The sequence below is a fragment of the Neopsephotus bourkii genome, unplaced genomic scaffold (assembly GCF_033783945.1).
Source record: "Neopsephotus bourkii isolate Nb327-2 ecotype Australia unplaced genomic scaffold, CSIRO-AGI_Nbou_v1 NB_936, whole genome shotgun sequence".
Classification (NCBI taxonomy): domain Eukaryota; kingdom Metazoa; phylum Chordata; class Aves; order Psittaciformes; family Psittacidae; genus Neopsephotus; species Neopsephotus bourkii.
In genome coordinates this window covers 1,472,938-1,490,123 of record NW_026901430.1, presented here as the reverse complement: position 1 = coordinate 1,490,123, position 17,186 = coordinate 1,472,938, and the positions used below count along the sequence as shown (strand labels likewise).

The 17,186-nt window shown below is 42.4% G+C and overlaps 2 protein-coding genes across 3 annotated transcripts in view; one reads left to right on the top strand and one right to left on the bottom strand.

Moving 5' to 3' along the window:
• Positions 1-1,634: 1,634 nt before the first annotated feature.
• Positions 1,635-7,577, bottom strand: PGRMC1 (progesterone receptor membrane component 1). Its single transcript, XM_061358033.1, has 3 exons — positions 7,181-7,577; positions 5,138-5,293; positions 1,635-3,542 (listed from the first exon to the last, which is right to left on the bottom strand). The coding sequence occupies exons 1-3, from the start codon at positions 7,500-7,502 to the stop codon at positions 3,442-3,444; spliced, it is 579 nt and encodes a 192-aa protein (XP_061214017.1). The 5' UTR covers positions 7,503-7,577; the 3' UTR covers positions 1,635-3,441.
• A 170-nt stretch (positions 7,578-7,747) lies between these two features.
• KIAA1210 (KIAA1210 ortholog) overlaps positions 7,748-17,186 on the top strand; it is a 60,877-nt gene continuing 51,438 nt past the window's right edge. The window contains exon 1 of one of the 2 annotated variants that reach the window (XM_061358041.1): positions 7,748-7,819. The gene's annotated coding sequence lies outside the window, so the exon portion shown is untranslated. Of the gene's footprint in view, positions 7,820-11,297; positions 11,377-17,186 lie in introns of those variants that run through there. The other variant, XM_061358037.1, reaches the window with a different exon arrangement.

Genomic DNA, 17,186 nt, shown 5'->3' with positions numbered 1-17,186 from the left:
GAATGTATACCTTTGCAGGTTAAATTTCAGTCGTTACAGGAATAAATTACAATGTTTACTCAATTGGAATGTTTAATAGGCAAAAAGATGCATTAAAAGCAGAATTTGTATAGTTCAGTAGTAGAAATGTGAAACATTGCTGGCATAATTTGACACCTTTCAGTCTGAGCTTGGTGGGTGCTGTTGTACTGAGCTGGTGTTTCAAGAGCTTAGGGTTTTGATGGAAACGCTGTTTACTCTGTCATGTATGAAGTAGTGCAGTAAGACTGTGGATCCTGTGATCAAACCTGACCTCTGTACAGACTAATGAAAATATTTCCTTATGGATCTAGTGAGAACAAGAGTCTTCTCAAGGGAGCTGTCTGAAGTGAGCTTTGTTATCAGAACACATGGCCTATTGGCTGTACCTTCTGCTGAATGCTGAAGTCACAGTCCTGCAGGCTGCTTTTAAAGTAGAAATACACAGTGCTCATCATTATATCAGTCCATCTGCTTGAAATACAAGAATGCAGCCAATGATGAGACAAAGCCCTTAATCCAGAGATTCCAGGCAATGAATAAAAATGCCTCACCTTTTGTAAAACCCATTACATAACTCTCATTCATTACTGAGCTGCTTTTTGTTTAACTGAAACAGCATGAAGTAAGAGCCAATAAGGATGATTAAGAGCAGGTAGAGTCCAGATAAAAGAACATCTGAATTTTACAAAGCAGTTGACAGTATGACAGAACAGGTTGGACGTGAGATGCTGCTCAGTTGTTCTGACTTGCCTAGAGCTCCTCAAGTATGGCCTTGTGGCACTTGAGTAACGGATGTTCAGACGCTTTAGCGACAGTCTCTGCTCTTAGTTGGTCATCTTGTCCTGCTTGGTTAATGATGTACAGCCTGATAAGCTACCTGGCACAGGTCTTTTCTGCTTAGTCATTGCAGCTGGTCACTGCTGAGGGAAGGGATCAAGTTGCAATGAACAAAGAGCAAAAGAGAAGCTAAAACCCAGCCCTTGTTTCCAGCACACTAGAAGAAAATACAATCTGTGAGTCACACTGCTTTTGTGACTCACTTTTCCCCCTTTCATAACAAATTCTCTTTGTTTTCTCTTAAAAATTATTGGTCTTACCAAAGTGTAAGACTTCCTTCCCAGGAGGCACAGATGCTTAACATTAAGCTTTGTCCTGTGTTACCGCTTGTTTTCTGTGTACTTCTTATTTATTACTGTTGTTCTTCGTGATGCATCATGTTGTAACATAAAGATTAATACTTCAAATAGCATTCAGTTCCTCAGGATATGTTATGGACTAACTTAAAGAGCCAGCTGGTTAGGTCTGCTGAAGGGTAGGTTATAGCCTAGCCTAGCTCCACTATGACAGCCTTCCAATGCTCAAGGTTTTGTACAGCGTTAACAATTACTTGGGCCTTTTAATGCCTAACTCTCTTTTTGTAACAGCAAAGCACATTATACAACATGAACACAGTCTATACTGTAGAAATTACAGAGCCACGTTTAGAGGTGTTCAGTTAGAACATATATGTGTTGGATAATGTAAGACACTGGAGAAAGACAAAAAACCCTTGAAACATTGGGGGAGGATTAAGTATCACATTCAGTTGCAGTAAATAAAAACAAACACCACCATTATGCAAGAGTATTTTATTTCCTGCCTTAAATAAAAGCACGTTACTGATCTGAGGTAAACCGTTAGTAGTTTGCAAGGAGTATAAATGTCTCTAAAAAGAAAATCTCAACACAAGGGTCATGGCAAAATTTACATTAGTCTCTAGACCTCCCCTGGGTAGTTCATGCAATTACCACTTACGCAAGCCGCCTGGCTCAAATGACAGCACTCTTCAGTTGAAGGCCCAGTGTAACCCAAAGAAAATGCCATGGTAGTGGTAGGACTAAGGGAAAGTTGGTTGCTCTCACCACAGATGGTCTTGGGCACTTTAGCATGTTGTGTCAACTTGTTTATGAAAGTTGCTGTTGTGCAATGCACTCTACTTCCAAACAGTTTTGCCTAGTTTACACCTTCCCACTCCGGACTCAGTTTATCATTTTGGCCATGCTGTGAAACTGAAACAGCTTGGCCAGACAGCGGAACCAAAGAAACTAAACAGAGAGAACTACCCCAGACAGACATCTAAGCAGAATCACCTGGACAAGAAACACATGAGTGGATGAGTGGTCAGTTTTGAACCTGATGATGATGATGATGAAGCATGTTTACATCTTCCCTTGGTCAAATCCATTTACCCAGCATGCTCTGGGAGGAGACTAGGTTAGATAGTCGGAACAAACCTAGTAATTAAGCAGAGATGTGAGCTAAGAGAGCAAGTAAGTTTAAAGCAATTCAAAGGTCAGGTCCCGCAGGTACAGCATTGCAGGAGATTGTGCTGCTTCTTTTAATGGCAACATTCCACAGCAACAAAGGCCTCAATGCTGAAACAGCTTATACCATGTTTTATTTTGTACAGGAAACTCATATGTTGAACAGGAACATTTTGCTGCTGGTTAAAGCTGCATGTACAAGGGCACTTGTTAATCACACCATACCAGCAAGTTGCCTTTTTTAGGCCTAGGAATCAACTGCAGCTTATCTTTCCTGTTTAATACCATTTCATTAAAATTCACAGAAGAGTTTTAGTAAGAGGAAAAATAAATGAATAGTCCAGTTGAGTCACACTTCATGATGTACCTGGTTTTTAGTGATTTCTAGTTACACCTGGTATCTTAAACCTTCGTAACACTTCAGATGTGCTTTAAAAGTATTAATCCATGCATCATTATGCATGACTGAATACATCAAGTATTCATCAGTATTAATTAAAAGTATCTAGAAGTGATTTAACCTCTCAAACATTCTTACCTTTTTTAAAAGCAGTTCCTTCTGTAAGCTGCCGTGTAACTCCTTAAAAGCCAAATTATCTTATCAAATATCAAAATATTGAATTACATTGCACAACAAATGAGCATGATGCTTCATGGACAAACAAAATATAGTCCTTTTTTCTAAAGGAATTACAATCCAAGACCCAGATCCCACAGAATTAATGTGAAACAAGAGTTAGTGGAATTTGTGTTGCATATGTGAAGTTACTCTCGTGCTTGTGTCTGCAGTGCTAGGTTCTGAATTTAAATCTGGATTTCAGCTTACTCTGTGCTAAATGGTGATAGAGGAAAAACAGGAGTAGTCCTTTATTGCCAAAATTTACTTTATCAACAGACATTTTTGTGCATACTTCAGATATGCAGGTTTAAAGGAAGACAAATCTTAGACCTTTAGTGGTTTGCCACTGAATTTGAAAAGAAAACCTTTGAACAGAAGCAACTCAGTGTAACTCTGGACCTTTTGTAAGCACTGCTGCTGTTGCAACTTATAAAAAGAAGTGGAATGTTACAAATGATCCTTTACAATTCAAAACCAGATTGTTCCTCACTGCACTTTCTAGTCTTTCTTTGCATCCTTGGCATCTTTCTCTTCTTCATCAGAGTATACAGTGGGTTCTTCCCCCTCCTTCAGCAGGTTACCAACATGGTGATACTTAACTGGGAGAGAAAAAAAAAAGAACACAAGTCATTATTCTGCCCTGAACTTAGGAGTTTTTTAACTCCTCTGCTTCATTCCTGAATTGACAGAATGCCTGTATTATAATAAACGTGTCTCAAGTGACTTGTTCTAAACATTAGGGGAAGCAGAAAAGCCACAATCAACTACCTGAACTACTATTAATGTTGTAGTAAGTGTAAGAAACACAAAAAGTGAGTGTGTTCTCCTATTGCTTAAGCCAAAAGACGTGTAAAATGAAGGTCTCATCCAGCTAAAGAAACAGAATCCTGGATTAGATTATTTCTCTTGCCAGAGTCAAAGACATTTTTTCAACCAGTGGCATTAAAATATTTAGGTTACGTATTATACACAGAGGCAGGTACATGTGTGCACACATGTACACAACTTTCAAGGGCTTTTATTTGGTGTAATGCATGTTGAAAATACCCAATATAGATCCTTTCTCCCAAAGATAAAGAAAGATCTATTATCCGATTATGCAGCTAAGCATCTGTCTTACTCTATATCTCTTTCTGAACATGTAAAAATGCTAAGATTGTATATGTGTAAGAACTGAGAGCTATGCTATGTTGCTCATCTGTCAACTTCAACAAAGCAAAAGATGCCTCTGGCTACAGGTATTTCAGACTAGTGTTGTTATTATAATTAGTGAGAATTTAAAGCAATTAATTGCCAAATTTACTAGAAACATAGTAATAAAAAGAGTACAGTTTGCTGTCAATCCTGATGCCCAGCTCTTGAAAAGGTAGATTTAAACATTAGTTGAGGTCAGGTATTTGGTAGTGTAGTTCTACAACATGCTTGTTAGCACAATAAAACAGCCATTCAGTGTGGCATGAATAAGTCTTCATTAAGACAGGAAGAGCGCCAAAATAGTAGGGGCACATCAGGTCAGGACTGAGAGGTTCTAATGGCATTATGTGGAGGAAAGCTCCATTCTAGCTAGTGATAGTAAATCTTTAATACCAAACAAAACACTTAAAGTAACATTTGATTTGATTCTCTATGGGAGAAGGTCAGCTGGATACAGTTGTCTGTGAATCTGACAAAACTACCACAAGGCCATGCAGAGTCACTTACTTAGAATAAAAAAAAGTTATATCAAGAGCACAAAGGCAAAAAAAGCCTAGTTTAAAGTCTTCAAAACTGAAAAAAAAGCCAAGAAGTAATAATTCAAACGTTTACTCTTATTTCTGAGAAGCTTCATTTCTCAGAACATTAAAATCCAATCCTCTCTATAAATGGGGTCTTATCTGTATCAAAAACATGCTCTTAATTTCCAATTCCTGTGAACTTTTTGTGTGGTCTTATAGATCCTGCCTATGATGGAATGCTTCCATCTCTCCCAGTGTTCTGTAAGGAGCAGAGGGAAGAAGAACACAGAAGGAAAACATGGCATTTCTCTTAATTCTTTTGAATAATGGTAATTTCAGTAATACTTAGCAAACTGAGGTATTAACTCAAAGTAAGTTTCCAGACTGATGCTTCCAGCTGGTAACCGCCTTTTAGCCGTTGCTTCCCTTATTACACACTAGTTAGTTACTTCTTTGTAAATTGGTTTAAAATAGCTTACAAGTGAATTGTGACTCCCAGTCCCTCAAGGTCTCTTGCTGTGTAGCGTCGAGATCAGAGAGGTCATCATAGTCATCTCTCAGAGCCTCCTTATCCAGGCAGAAAGTGGCGAGACCTCGGGATGCATCTCTTCCAGCAAAAATCCCATATGGGCCCTCTTTAAAACAGGAACAGAAGCAGCATTATCAGAGAGGTAACAGATGCTGTGTGATCACGGATCAGAGTCCTCAGACTCAAACAGATGATGAGCTCCTACACTGACCTGTGGTCAGAGATGCCTCAATTTTCTGACATGTTTTAAAGTTTTATTCTACTTGGTAATGAGGGAAAACAGAGGAAGATGACAAGAAACAAAACCATGTTAAGAGATACTGAGTTTGCTGAAACATCAGGACAATGAGCCACAGAATGGTGTGTGGCACATACAAACAAGGTAATAAGTATACAAATCAGGAAGTGTAGCCTTGGAAGGAAGAACAGAGGAAGATTTGTAAAGTCTGAGGTGAAATGGAAGTTTTCTAAGAGATGCTCCTGACTTAAAGAGCTGAAAGGATGACTTGACAGAAATTATCAACTTGGAACATCTATTAAAACTTTCAAAATGGAAGATGAACTCAAATGACCAAAACATGCAACTTGCAGTAAATCGGAGATACCAAGGCAGACTCTTGCTAAACTTCATTAAAGATTAACTTGCTCGCATGACAAGCTGAAAATTGAGATATCACATGTTGCAACTAGACATTGAAAGTTCTTTGTCAGGGAGCTTAAAGAAGTTGTTAACTCAGGTTATTGTAGTGAGCATGACATCTCCCACACCTCCAAGAGCCAGCTTTTTCCCAAACTCATCAGAAGACTTTTACTGCTTTATTAAAATGAAAGCCAAATTGGGCAGACACTGTGATGAACCATTCAGCAATTATCAAATTGCAGGCAGCTTTTACTATTGTCAAAGAAGGTGGCATCCAAAGCACGCTCCTAAAGTCAAGTGGTTTTTAACTCGCACAAATACAAAACTGCACATCTAACTCAGCCTGACTGCTGCAGAATGCAAAGTTACAGTCAAGCACCACTCAGTGACAGTCTCCAGCCCATGTCTGGACCAAAGGTAATAATCTCATGCTTCCAAATACGAGTCTCCTGCACTATTCTCCTTATCTCTGAGTAATGCTCGCAGCTCACTATAGCAGCTACCAGCTCTGGACAGCTCAGGAGTAGTTATGCCTGACAGATCCTGGTACAAGTTATCAAGCCCCAGTGAGACTTTTTAACACGAGGCCTCTTACAAAGAAAAACCCATATCCTAGTGGAGGTGATAAAACTGTCCCCTGGGTGCACATAGTCCAGTCACCTCATCGCTAGCTGCTCTGCAAGCCCTTGCACAGCTTACCCAAGCTGTGCACGTTTCATCCGCCTGCACTCCTGATAAGAAGCTGGTTTAATCTAAATTGCTGTGTATTTAGTATAAATATTATGCAAAAGAGTGATGTCCACTAAAAGTCGCAAATGGAATGTAAACACTGAGAAAACACTGCTGCTGCTGCCCTGCAGCAGGCAAAGGCACCCGAGAGTGATGAAGCCACCCAACAGCGGCACAACTCCCCCCCGGAAAATAGAGATTCATGAACAGGCGTGGGCTGGCAAAGCCGGCGCTTCCACAGCAGCGGGGCCCGGCTCCGGAGCCAGGCAACAGCAGTAATCTTGCCCTCCGCCCCACCGGGCAGGCAGACAGGCAGGCAGCTCTCCCAGCGCTGCTGTTGCGTGATTCTGTCACAGCCGAGCTGCGCACACCCTTCCCAGCTCCCAGATCTCCGGATCGTGAGCAGGGCCGAGAGGGCGCGGGCAGCTTCGCCCAGCGTTCACCCAGCAGGGCAGGCGGCGGGCCAGGCATTATCACGGAGGCCGCCGATCCCCGAGCCGCCAGCCCCGGGCCCGGCCCTGCCTGCGGGGCCTGAGCGGCGGCCACGCCGCCGAGGCCCCCCGTGATCCCTCCGTGCACAAAGAGCCGCGGGCTCCCGGGCTGGGCCAGCCCCGCCGCCCTCACCGGGCCCGTAGAACTTCCTGGCGCGGGTCACGTCGAACACTTTGCCGTTGATGGCCATGAGGATGCGGGGGTCGCGCACCCCATCGTAGAGCCGCAGCTGCTCCAGCGTGAAGTCACGGCGCTTCATCTTGGGCAGCGGCGGCGGGTCCGCCTCGCCCGCCTGCGCCGCGGGCTGCTCGCCCCGCAGGATCCGGTAGAGCAGGAAGAGGCAGAGGCTCAGCAGGGTCAGGTTGAGCGGGGAGCTCACAATCTCCAGCAGCAGGCCGCCCCCCTCGGCCGCCGCCGCCTCCTCGCCGGCCACCGCCAGCTCCTCGCGGGCCATCGCGCTCGCCTGCGTTCCGGCACGGCGGGGTCTGAGTCGCGGCGCAGCGGAGGGGAGGGAGGAGGAGCCAGGCCGCTGAGGGGCAGGAGAAGGGCGGTGCTGAGGGCGGGTTGAGGCGTGGCTGCCGCTTTCTGTGTGGGGGCCTCAGTACCGGATGGTTCTTGACGCGGCTCCGGCACTAGGTGGTGGTGTGCGGCAGGCGATGGCGAGAGCAGCTCGAGTAGTCCGCGACCCTGCGAGGAACGCCGTGCAGCTGAGGCGAGGACGGCTCCGTGGAGGGTGCCGCCGGCCGCCATTCCTTCGCGTGGCTGCAGCAGGTCAGCTCGGGCAGGGTCGGGCAGGGCAGGTTCGGGGCGCTGCGGTGGCCGCTCCGTGCCGCATGGTCTGACAGAACTAAATCTCGGAGTTCCGTTAGGAGAGTGCTGGAGCCGGTGCTGGCCTGCTGGGAACCGGCCGGTCCCTCCCCGCGCTCCATCCCTCTGTGTGAGCCGTTGCTTTCCTGACGGAACAGTTATCTTTTTGGTGTGATCGTGTCGAACTCGAAGTGGGACAGGAAGGAGGAAATTGACAGAGTTCTGGGGTTTCCCCATTCAGGTTCATACTCCCTGTACCCAAAGCCACAGAAGCAGCGAGCACAAGGCACTGTTATAACATGAAGGAGTGTCCAGTTGTGGACACATTCAGGCTTCTGTTCAGTGGAAATTTTGGTGAAGTAAAACTTAAGATGAAGGAAGTATTAACTTGATGTATCTACTGAATATGGTGTTTACAGAGAGCACCTGGAGTGCTGAATACAGCTAAGTGCTACTGGTGTTGCCTACTCCTTGGTATCAGGTGTGAGAAGGCAGAAGTGATGTTTTGGGTCAGAGTAGTTGTCTCTTCTAATTGTGTCCTTGTCATCCTTCAGAACGAACTCAAATCAGTGTCCAGTCAGAGTATCATCAATTCCTCCACATAAGCAGGTGGTATCACTCAGGGTGTACGTGCAGCAGAAATACAGTGTTACTAGCCTTGAGCTTGCAGTGTAGCTTGGCAGGTGGTTCATAATCCCTGCTTCAGTGGATGAAGGCTGCTTTTACTGAACCTGTCATTGGGACATTTAGTTAAGTAAAATCGAAGTAAGTGAGTTTAATTTAATTTCTAACTCTCAGTGTTAGGAAGCTTTTAACTTGGTGAGCCACTGCAGCTACTGATTAGAAGTTTTTTGCCTTTTGGGATACACTCAAGACCTCTCAGTACTAAAGTACTTAAACATGTTGGCTCTTGCAAGATAGGGTTTGGATCCACCTGTTGTCTGATTTGATAAGCTCGTCTTACTGATCTGCGCTTGGACCTTGATCTGGCCTTCCATGGTATACACTGACTTTTGCTTCTACCTCCTGCGTAACTTAGAAATCTCATTGTTTCATTGCCCTGGTGACTAAGATATGTACCTTGTAATAAAGTAGGTCTGTGTTTTGGTCCTGTTTAGGATAGCAGATAAATCTCTGAAACTTTAGAAGTACTCCATCTAGGAGAATTATTACCTGCATGACAGTTAATTCTGCTCAGTGTAGACGTGACAATTACACATCATTGTGTTGATATTACCTGTTAGAGGAATAGGTATAGAAAACACAGAAATTTGAAAGGATTTTTTAATTTCTTTTTTTATAATGCATTTTGTTTAAGAGAGAAGAAAAAAAAAAAAAAGAACAGACTTCAGAACAACCCCAACCCTGAATGTGACCATGAATCAGACCCCAAAGGGAGGGCAAAAGCAGCTCTGTTTATGCCTAGTATCCCAGAGAGTTCATCCAAGAACAGTTCATTCTTAGATAAGGAAGGGCCATGAAATATTACCAAGATTAATGGACTCTCCAGTTATCTGCCCCACGAGCACTGGTACTGCAAGTGACAGTTGCCCAGCTTCAATCTCTCTTCTTTTTTTTTTTCTTTTTTTTTTTTTACTTTGCAGCATATTAAAAAAATATTTATACACCTCAGAATGCATCTTTCTTAAGAGAAAATAAACCCAGATATTTATAAATAAATGGGGATAAATAAAATTATGGTGAGTCTGAATGATCTAAATTCATGAGCCCTGTGTTATACATTTCTTGCTAGCGAGTTTACTTTTTACTTGGCAATTCCTTCCAAGAGAACTGAGGTTCTACTCAGAATGGAGTTGGCCCCAATTCTGGTTAAATACCACAGGCATTAGCTATTGTCCCAGACAGGTTTTCCTTTCTATTCTGTAGACAACAATAGTTTCCTCCTTGAAACCATTCTGTTAACATCTATAAGATGAGTTGATAAAGCAGTTTCAATATTATGCTCTCTTCTTACTAATTGAAGAAAGCATTTGAGCTCAGAGGACTTTCATATTCTTGCAAATAAGAGTAGTTAAGTTTTAAAATATTCCTTGTGTTTTTGATAAACAGCATCTGTTAGGAGATGGAGCAAAATTAGCTTCATTACACCTCAGCATTCTTCTTACTGCTTTATTTCCACTTTGGAACTTGTCTGATAGTTTTAATGATTTTTTTTTTAGAGCATATTTAACACTTCTAAACAAAGTGTGCTTTGCCTACCTTCCCCATAACCTTGGCATACACTGGGACCACATTGTTGCCAAGTCGGTTTGGTCCTTGCATTCTTTCATTGTTCCTTTGGAAGACATCCACAGGAATTCTTTTCTCTAAGTTACCTGATTGACAATTTTAATTTATCTAGTCCTCAGATTAAAAGCGTAGACCATGTTTCTGCTGGACCCCTTCTTTAGTTTTTATTTCCATCTCCATCACATTTCTGTTTATTTTTCAGTTGCATCTTTTGACTTTCTAGCTGTGCTAAGTGTGAGAAGAAAGAACTTTGCAATGTGAAGATGGCACCATGCCAAAGGCAATCAAGATCCTGTCATTCCTGAAGATAAATGTGTAAACATCTGCAGCATAAAACAGCTCCAGATGGGAATTTTTACCAAGTGTTAGAAAATGTGTCAGTGGAGGGGTTGGAAAAGCAGAGGCTGCTCATGCTGGGGAATTGCTTTTCTCAGAAACATACTGATGTGAGCTTGCAACTAAAATCTCCCCCCACCCCCGGCCTCGTCTTCCCCTTTTCTTACTTGTCTTCTATGCCGCCAGGACTATGGGTTTTGATCCAGTGATGGCAAAAAGGACTGACAGTCGCTGTGACAAAGCTTGCTTTGGCAGTGTGTACAGCAGCTACGCTAGGAAGTTTTGGAGATGTCTTTTAACTATATATGAAAATGTGTGTGTGAGTTCTCAGTATGGGCTCTGGTTTTGAAAGGCAGCAGATGTCAGAACCAATCTGGACAAGCTGTAAATACTTCTGGAAGAGGCAAGGAAAAAAAGAAAACATAAGTCTGCATGTGGTTCTTGTGATGTGACAGTCTCAGTATCCCTGGAAAGCATGCTGGTTGACGCTGGAAGAGTAAGTCAAATCCCTGGCTTCCTGAAAATAACAACTTGGATTTGCTTAGAGGTCTGATGAGCCAAGAAGGGTATATGTACCAAAAATAACTGATGACACGAAGGAGACTTGGTGCATTCACAGATTGAGCCAACTCAGTAGCCCTGTTAGAGTAGAAGATGTGATCTCTGCTCCCTTGGTGTCCGATAGGGAAATGGTCTCCATTGCACGTACCTGTGTGCTTCACAAGGACCAGCTTTACCTACACACCCTTCCCCGGCCGCGTCCGTGCGGCCCCGTTCGCCTTCTCCCACGAGGAGAGCTCCCCCAGCCATACCCGGTGCGAGGGAGGTGGGGCCTGCTACCTGGTGCGCTAGACCCGGTGTCCGGGGCGCTCTCTGGGCGGGGCCGCTCCGGGGCGGTGGGTGCGGAGCAGCGCGGGGCGCTCGGGCGGCTGCCGGTGAGTGGCGGGGTCGGGGAATGATGGACACGGTGACGGGCGCGGCTCCGTACCCGCCGGCGGCAGCGGGAGGGCTCCTGCCCGGTGCTCCCGCTCTGTCTTGCCCCTCGGAGCGGAGCCGCGGCGGCGAGAGCTGGGGTTTGGCGGCCGTGGGATAACGCGAACGGGCGTTTCGTGCCGTACGCGAGCGGCGTGAGCTTTCATTTCAGTGATGCTCCCTTTGTTCACATGTTATATTCACCGGTTGCTGCCCGAGGTCTCCTTACTGCTCCCGCGAGTGTGGGGTCTGTCGGGCATCCTTAACTAACAGCTTTGCGGTCTTTCAGTGACAGATCTCTGCAGTGTGTACCCTGGAACAATGTTTTAACCGATATTGGTTAGCTGGAGTAGTCACGGTTATTAATACGAGCTGGACTTTGTTTTGTCTCTTGCATTGTTAGTAGAGTTGCTGGCTGTGTCCCAGGTGCAGAGTCTTAAGGCTGGTGTTGGGGTCTGAAGAGTCCGTGAGATCTCAGAGCACGTGTGGAGTAGAGACGTTAGAAAAGTAGTAGGGTCTTGTAAAGGGAGCAGATCTGATCCATAACCTGTAGTGGAATGAAGACACCCACTGTGTCGTTTCTTTCACGATTATTTTCTGATAAACTCCATAGTTTAAGAGCTTGATCTTACAAACAACTGTATGCAGGGGTAAAGCACATAACGACTTCGATGAATTTCCTGTTGTAATTATCCTTTGTGCAAGTAGGAGTGGCTCATGTGAGGTCAAGTCCTTTCATCAAGGTAAAAAGCTGCAGGTGGGGTATGAGCACAGAATATCCTACAGAATGTCGCTGTAAATCTTTTACACTTTGTGTTGTTCTTCTAATATTTGGAGGAAACTGGAGGAGGTTGCAGGTAACTTGAAGTGTACTGTTAGGAACCTTCAAAAGGGAAAGGCAAGTTTGATGGCATTATCTTTTATATCTTCATGACTGTGAGTTCTCTATTTCTTTTTCTGTCACACAAAATAATAAATTATAATTAGGACTCCAGTACCTTTGCAGGTAGATATGAGAAATGCAAATATATATTTATCTTGCTGTTATAAAATAAATACAATGAAAAATTAATCCAGTCATTTCATGGGTATTGAATCACTTTTTGCACTCTTTGGCTGAGCAGTTGTTTATAGTCTGGTCTTTTTGCTATATAATGTATGGACCAGTACATTGCTAGTGCTTCAGGCCAATTCCTGAAGAATACTGCACCTGAAAAGTTATGTTGAGTTAGTGAAATAACTCATCTGTTTCGAAGGAATGCCAGTAGATGACTTATCACAAGTCAGTAGATGATAATAATGTCAGCAGATGACTTATCTCCAGGCTGAGATAATCATAAAAAAATGCAGCCTTATTGCACAAGTGGGGTGTGAGGTCTGCATGGATTCCAAAACTGTCCAACCCAAGAGAGAATTTGGGTCCATATCCACAAAATTCAAAGTTGGTTCAGTTTTTACTTGCTATAGTATAAGAAGGTGCGGAGTACTTCTTACCTTGGACTATATGACTGACTCAAGTTTAGTATCTATGTACATTTATGTGATTATGGATGTATAGAAATGCTTTCTCTACTAAGCAAAACCAAACTGTCTGGACGTTACATGAACCAAAAGTAAACTCCTACATTTTTTTTAGATCATTGTGAGTTGTGATGGAACTATCCTGAAAATGAAATATCATAGATTCCTGTGACCACAAAGATGGAGATATGCCCAGTGCAGATTTGATGAGTCAAAACTCTTCATCCTTTGGAACCCACAGCACAGGCTTTTGGCTGTATTCAGACATTTGGGAAGTAGATTCCCTTTTAGGCTTCTTTTTTAGTCTTCACGGGAGCCAGTAAGTGCAGACTTAACCAGCAAAAGTTAACTTTTATAACTTAAGTTTTACTGTCATTGGCTTCCATTTCAAAGTTAATACTTGTCTCCACTTGAAATGTGTCTTATCTACCAGTCAGAGAATTTACTGCAGAGAAATGCAGAGCTGTGTTTTCTTTTAGCAGAAGATGCACAACAGTCAAGCAAGAAACAAGAAATTGTGCTGGGTCTAAAGACCAGCTTAATACAGGCCCATTTATTTAGATTCTAAATTAAATAAGTTTATTTAGAAATCACTGGTTATTTAGAATATTTCATAAGAAAGCACTAGCTGTGAGTGCAGATACTGGGATCATGCATAACTTTGAAAGAAGGTCTGAGATGTTTCTCAGTTTTGAAGAGCTGTGAAAGTGGGCACTCAGTGACCAACGCTTTGTGTAAGTGGGAATGGGTCTAATATGTTTAATACCAACAAACACATCTTTAATCCTTACTCTAATCTCTGCTAAAATCCACTACAACTTTGACCAGAATGCTTAGTGTATCTGATACTGTTGAAGTGTGTTAGAGATTCATTCATATTTATTTATATGAGCTCTCTCTCTGTAAATGAAAAGAAAGTACACATTGGTTTAGCAAGCTGGTGAGCTAATTTTTTATGTATCTTTTTTTTCTCCTGAGGAGTTTTCACTAATCCTTGTGTTTGTGCTGTGGATTGTGTATGTGGTGTGGTTGGTCTCAGTATCTTCAGTTATGTAACAGAAGCATCATGCTGTGCAGTGAGTCAAAAGGGACAAAGCAGCATGACTCTAGTCCCTGCTGTACATCAGACTGCAAGCTCAGGCTATGATAGGAAGAGCTGAATTCGGTGGAAAAGCTGTCATTGAATTTAATGAGCTCTGGATATGGCCCAAACTCAAGAATCATTGTCTTGACTTTATTGGAATGCCACCAGCATCATGTTGAGTCATGCATACACAGATACATATACATACTCTTCAAGTTTAAAATAGCTTTTAGAAGGAATGCCAATGCCACAAGCATAGATGCTGTTTGAATTTCATCAGTTTCTTCTAAATGAATTCAAACACATGTCAAGTAACAAAATCTCATGCAATAGGTTTCAGTGGAAATGCAGTCCTGTCCCTTCGTCATCCCCCCAGATGAGTTTTTATGCCAATTCTTCTGTCTGTTTAAGGTCAATCTATTGCATAGTTTAAGCATAAAACTAAACAGATTTCTCTCCCTCTGGAGAGGTTTATCTCTGTATCTTTGGTTGACAGCTTACATGTGCAATGGAAGGAGTGCTACAAGTTAGAACTTGAAATCACCTCTTTGAGCAGCAGATACAGGGATTTACAGCTGATGTCATTAACAAGGGTTGTTTTAACTACTGTTCCTCCCTCGCCCCTGCTGACTGTTACATTTCCCCTATAAATCTTACGAGATCTCATCAGCTCGTAGCTCGCACAGCCAAGTGATCATATGCAAGACTATGAACATTCTTCTGACCAAACAAAACCAGGCAAAACTGCCAAAACACGTAGTCAGCTTGAATGCAGGATCATTAAAGATTCAGAAACTGAAAATGAAAAAAGCATCAATTATTATTTCCTATACCCGCTTGTTGAAGCTGTCACGTAGTTTTTCCGACTCAGGAATGCTGAATTTGGGTGGCTGCAGTTCTTGAAGCTCTTAAAACTGTAGGAAGTAACGAGTGTCTTATTTCACAGCTTCTTTTTGAATTGCTGCTTAAAAGCCTGCAGGGGAAATGGAGGTTAGTTCATTATTTTGCTTACAACTTTGACGCCCTCTCTGGAGCTAACCTTAGCAAAATAGTATGTGGAGTTATATGGCCAATCCTGCTTTCACCGCTGTTCTTTGGCTTTTCTTCTGCTCTTCCAGCTCTTTCTTCTTTCTGCTGAACATGCATTTCTTAAATTTAACTGATATTTACTAGTAGTAGCAAGAGTTTGCCATCATTCACAGATGTCTGTTCAATATTACTGCTATAGTTTGCCAGGAAGCATTACAGTAGCTTGCAGTCATGGGTGTTCTTTCCTTTCTCCCAGTTTACACTTTACGAGACATTGTATTGTACTAGTTTATCAGGGAAAGGATACCTGCCAGCAGATAAGGGTTAATGCTGCTATAGTTTGGCTGGTTTTTTGCCAGTCTTTGCTCTTTATATATATAAAAAGATTCCTAGCTTAGGAGAGCTGAAGCTACAGCCTTTGGCATGCAACCTGGGGATATTTGTCTTGCCCTGGATCGTGGTGTCTGGCAAACCTGCACCTTTCCCAGGCCTGTTGCTGACTTGCTGTATGGGGCTGCAGCCAGATAACAAGAGTGTAAGGCTCTTCCTTGCAGTGTCAGGATAAATTTTATGCCTATGGTTCAAGGAGCTATTTGTATATTCCTAAGCACTGCTATAGACAGGAGGGGAAGGTTTAGAGATGATGCATTCTCTCATCCTGTTTTCTTTCAAACAGTGTCAGGATTTCTGAGTTCTCCTGAATTTACTCTGTTTTTCTTTTTTTTTTTTAATATATGATACATATCATTATCTCAGCAGGAGGAAGTGAAGGGTGAGGAAAAGCAAGCAGGGTAGGTAGGCTGTGTACTTTACTTCTCAAATGAGAAACAGTCCAAGAGTTTCTCTACAAACTATAGATCCATAACATAACTCAGGAATATGCTACAAGGAAGAAGTGCGTATGAACAGTGTTTGCTTGGTTCTGTTACCTTTTCAATCTATATGTTGTATTTGAGTCTGCCAGCAAATGTTCCAACACTCGTTGGGAGCTTGTGGATTTATATTATTGTCTCTTTAAATCTTAGTTAAAAAAAAAGGGAAATGTCACCACGATATTATGGAGAATGGGGCATAGAAAACCTCCTGTGCATTGGTAGAGCAAACTCTGCTGGAGGTGCCTTGTGTTCAACACTAATGGAAGTTTTTTCCAAATTCCTTTCTTCCTTTTTTTCTTTTTTCCCAGCTATATTAAGAAAGACCTTATTTGCAGATGCATAAAGCTTTAAGTGCTTAAACATTTTGATCTTTGAAGGAGTCATAGCATGCAGCTATTCAATGTCAGAGTGAGTTTCAAACCCACAGTGCACCATGTTTGTATGCTCAGTTCAAGAGTGAGCAGAAGAATATTAGACTGTTCATACACCTGCTGTTAACTACCAGCATGTACTATTTTTAATGTTCTTACAATAAATGAGCTTAAAGCAAGAAATATGAGTCAAGGAAAGACTCCTTTATCTCAGAAGTTCTTGCTTTAGTTGATTTGTCAAGCTTCAAAGCTATGAATAAGGGTTTATTTTATCTTTTTAATGTGCAGCAGTGGAAAATGATGTTAAATAGAGGAAAGAGGAGAAAAGAAACAAACCAGTCATTACTGTTGTGATGAGTCTGAAGAAACTATGTTATAAACAATACCACAACTTTTGTGGTTTGGATTAGAAGAAAAAGGGAATACAAGCAATTTATGTGCTCTGATTCTGGTGATCACATTTCTTCTGCTCTGCTGGCCCTTAAACCACGGCCATTGCTGCTGCTCTTCATTCTGCAGTGACAAGGGGCATAAAAACAGTCATAGGGTGTCACTGAGGTTGTTATTCTACTATAGAGCAAAGTCATATGACCTCGTTCCTCCAAAGGAAATATACTGAAGATTTTTCATTTTGGTGGAAGGGGTGTTACATTTGTAGTGTGTATGGGATTCTTCAGAGATAATGTTTTTGTAACTGATTCTGATAAAGATAACAACTTATGAACGCTGTTTTTACAGAAGACCAGTGGTTGTTCTGCAACATTAAATGGCATTTCCTTTACATGTTTTTTACTAATATCCCATTACATGGGATGGTGAGAAAACTTTGCACAAACTAGGAATAAAATCTAGAAATCTTACTAGGGTTTTGTGTTTGTAGTTGGTTGCAGTTG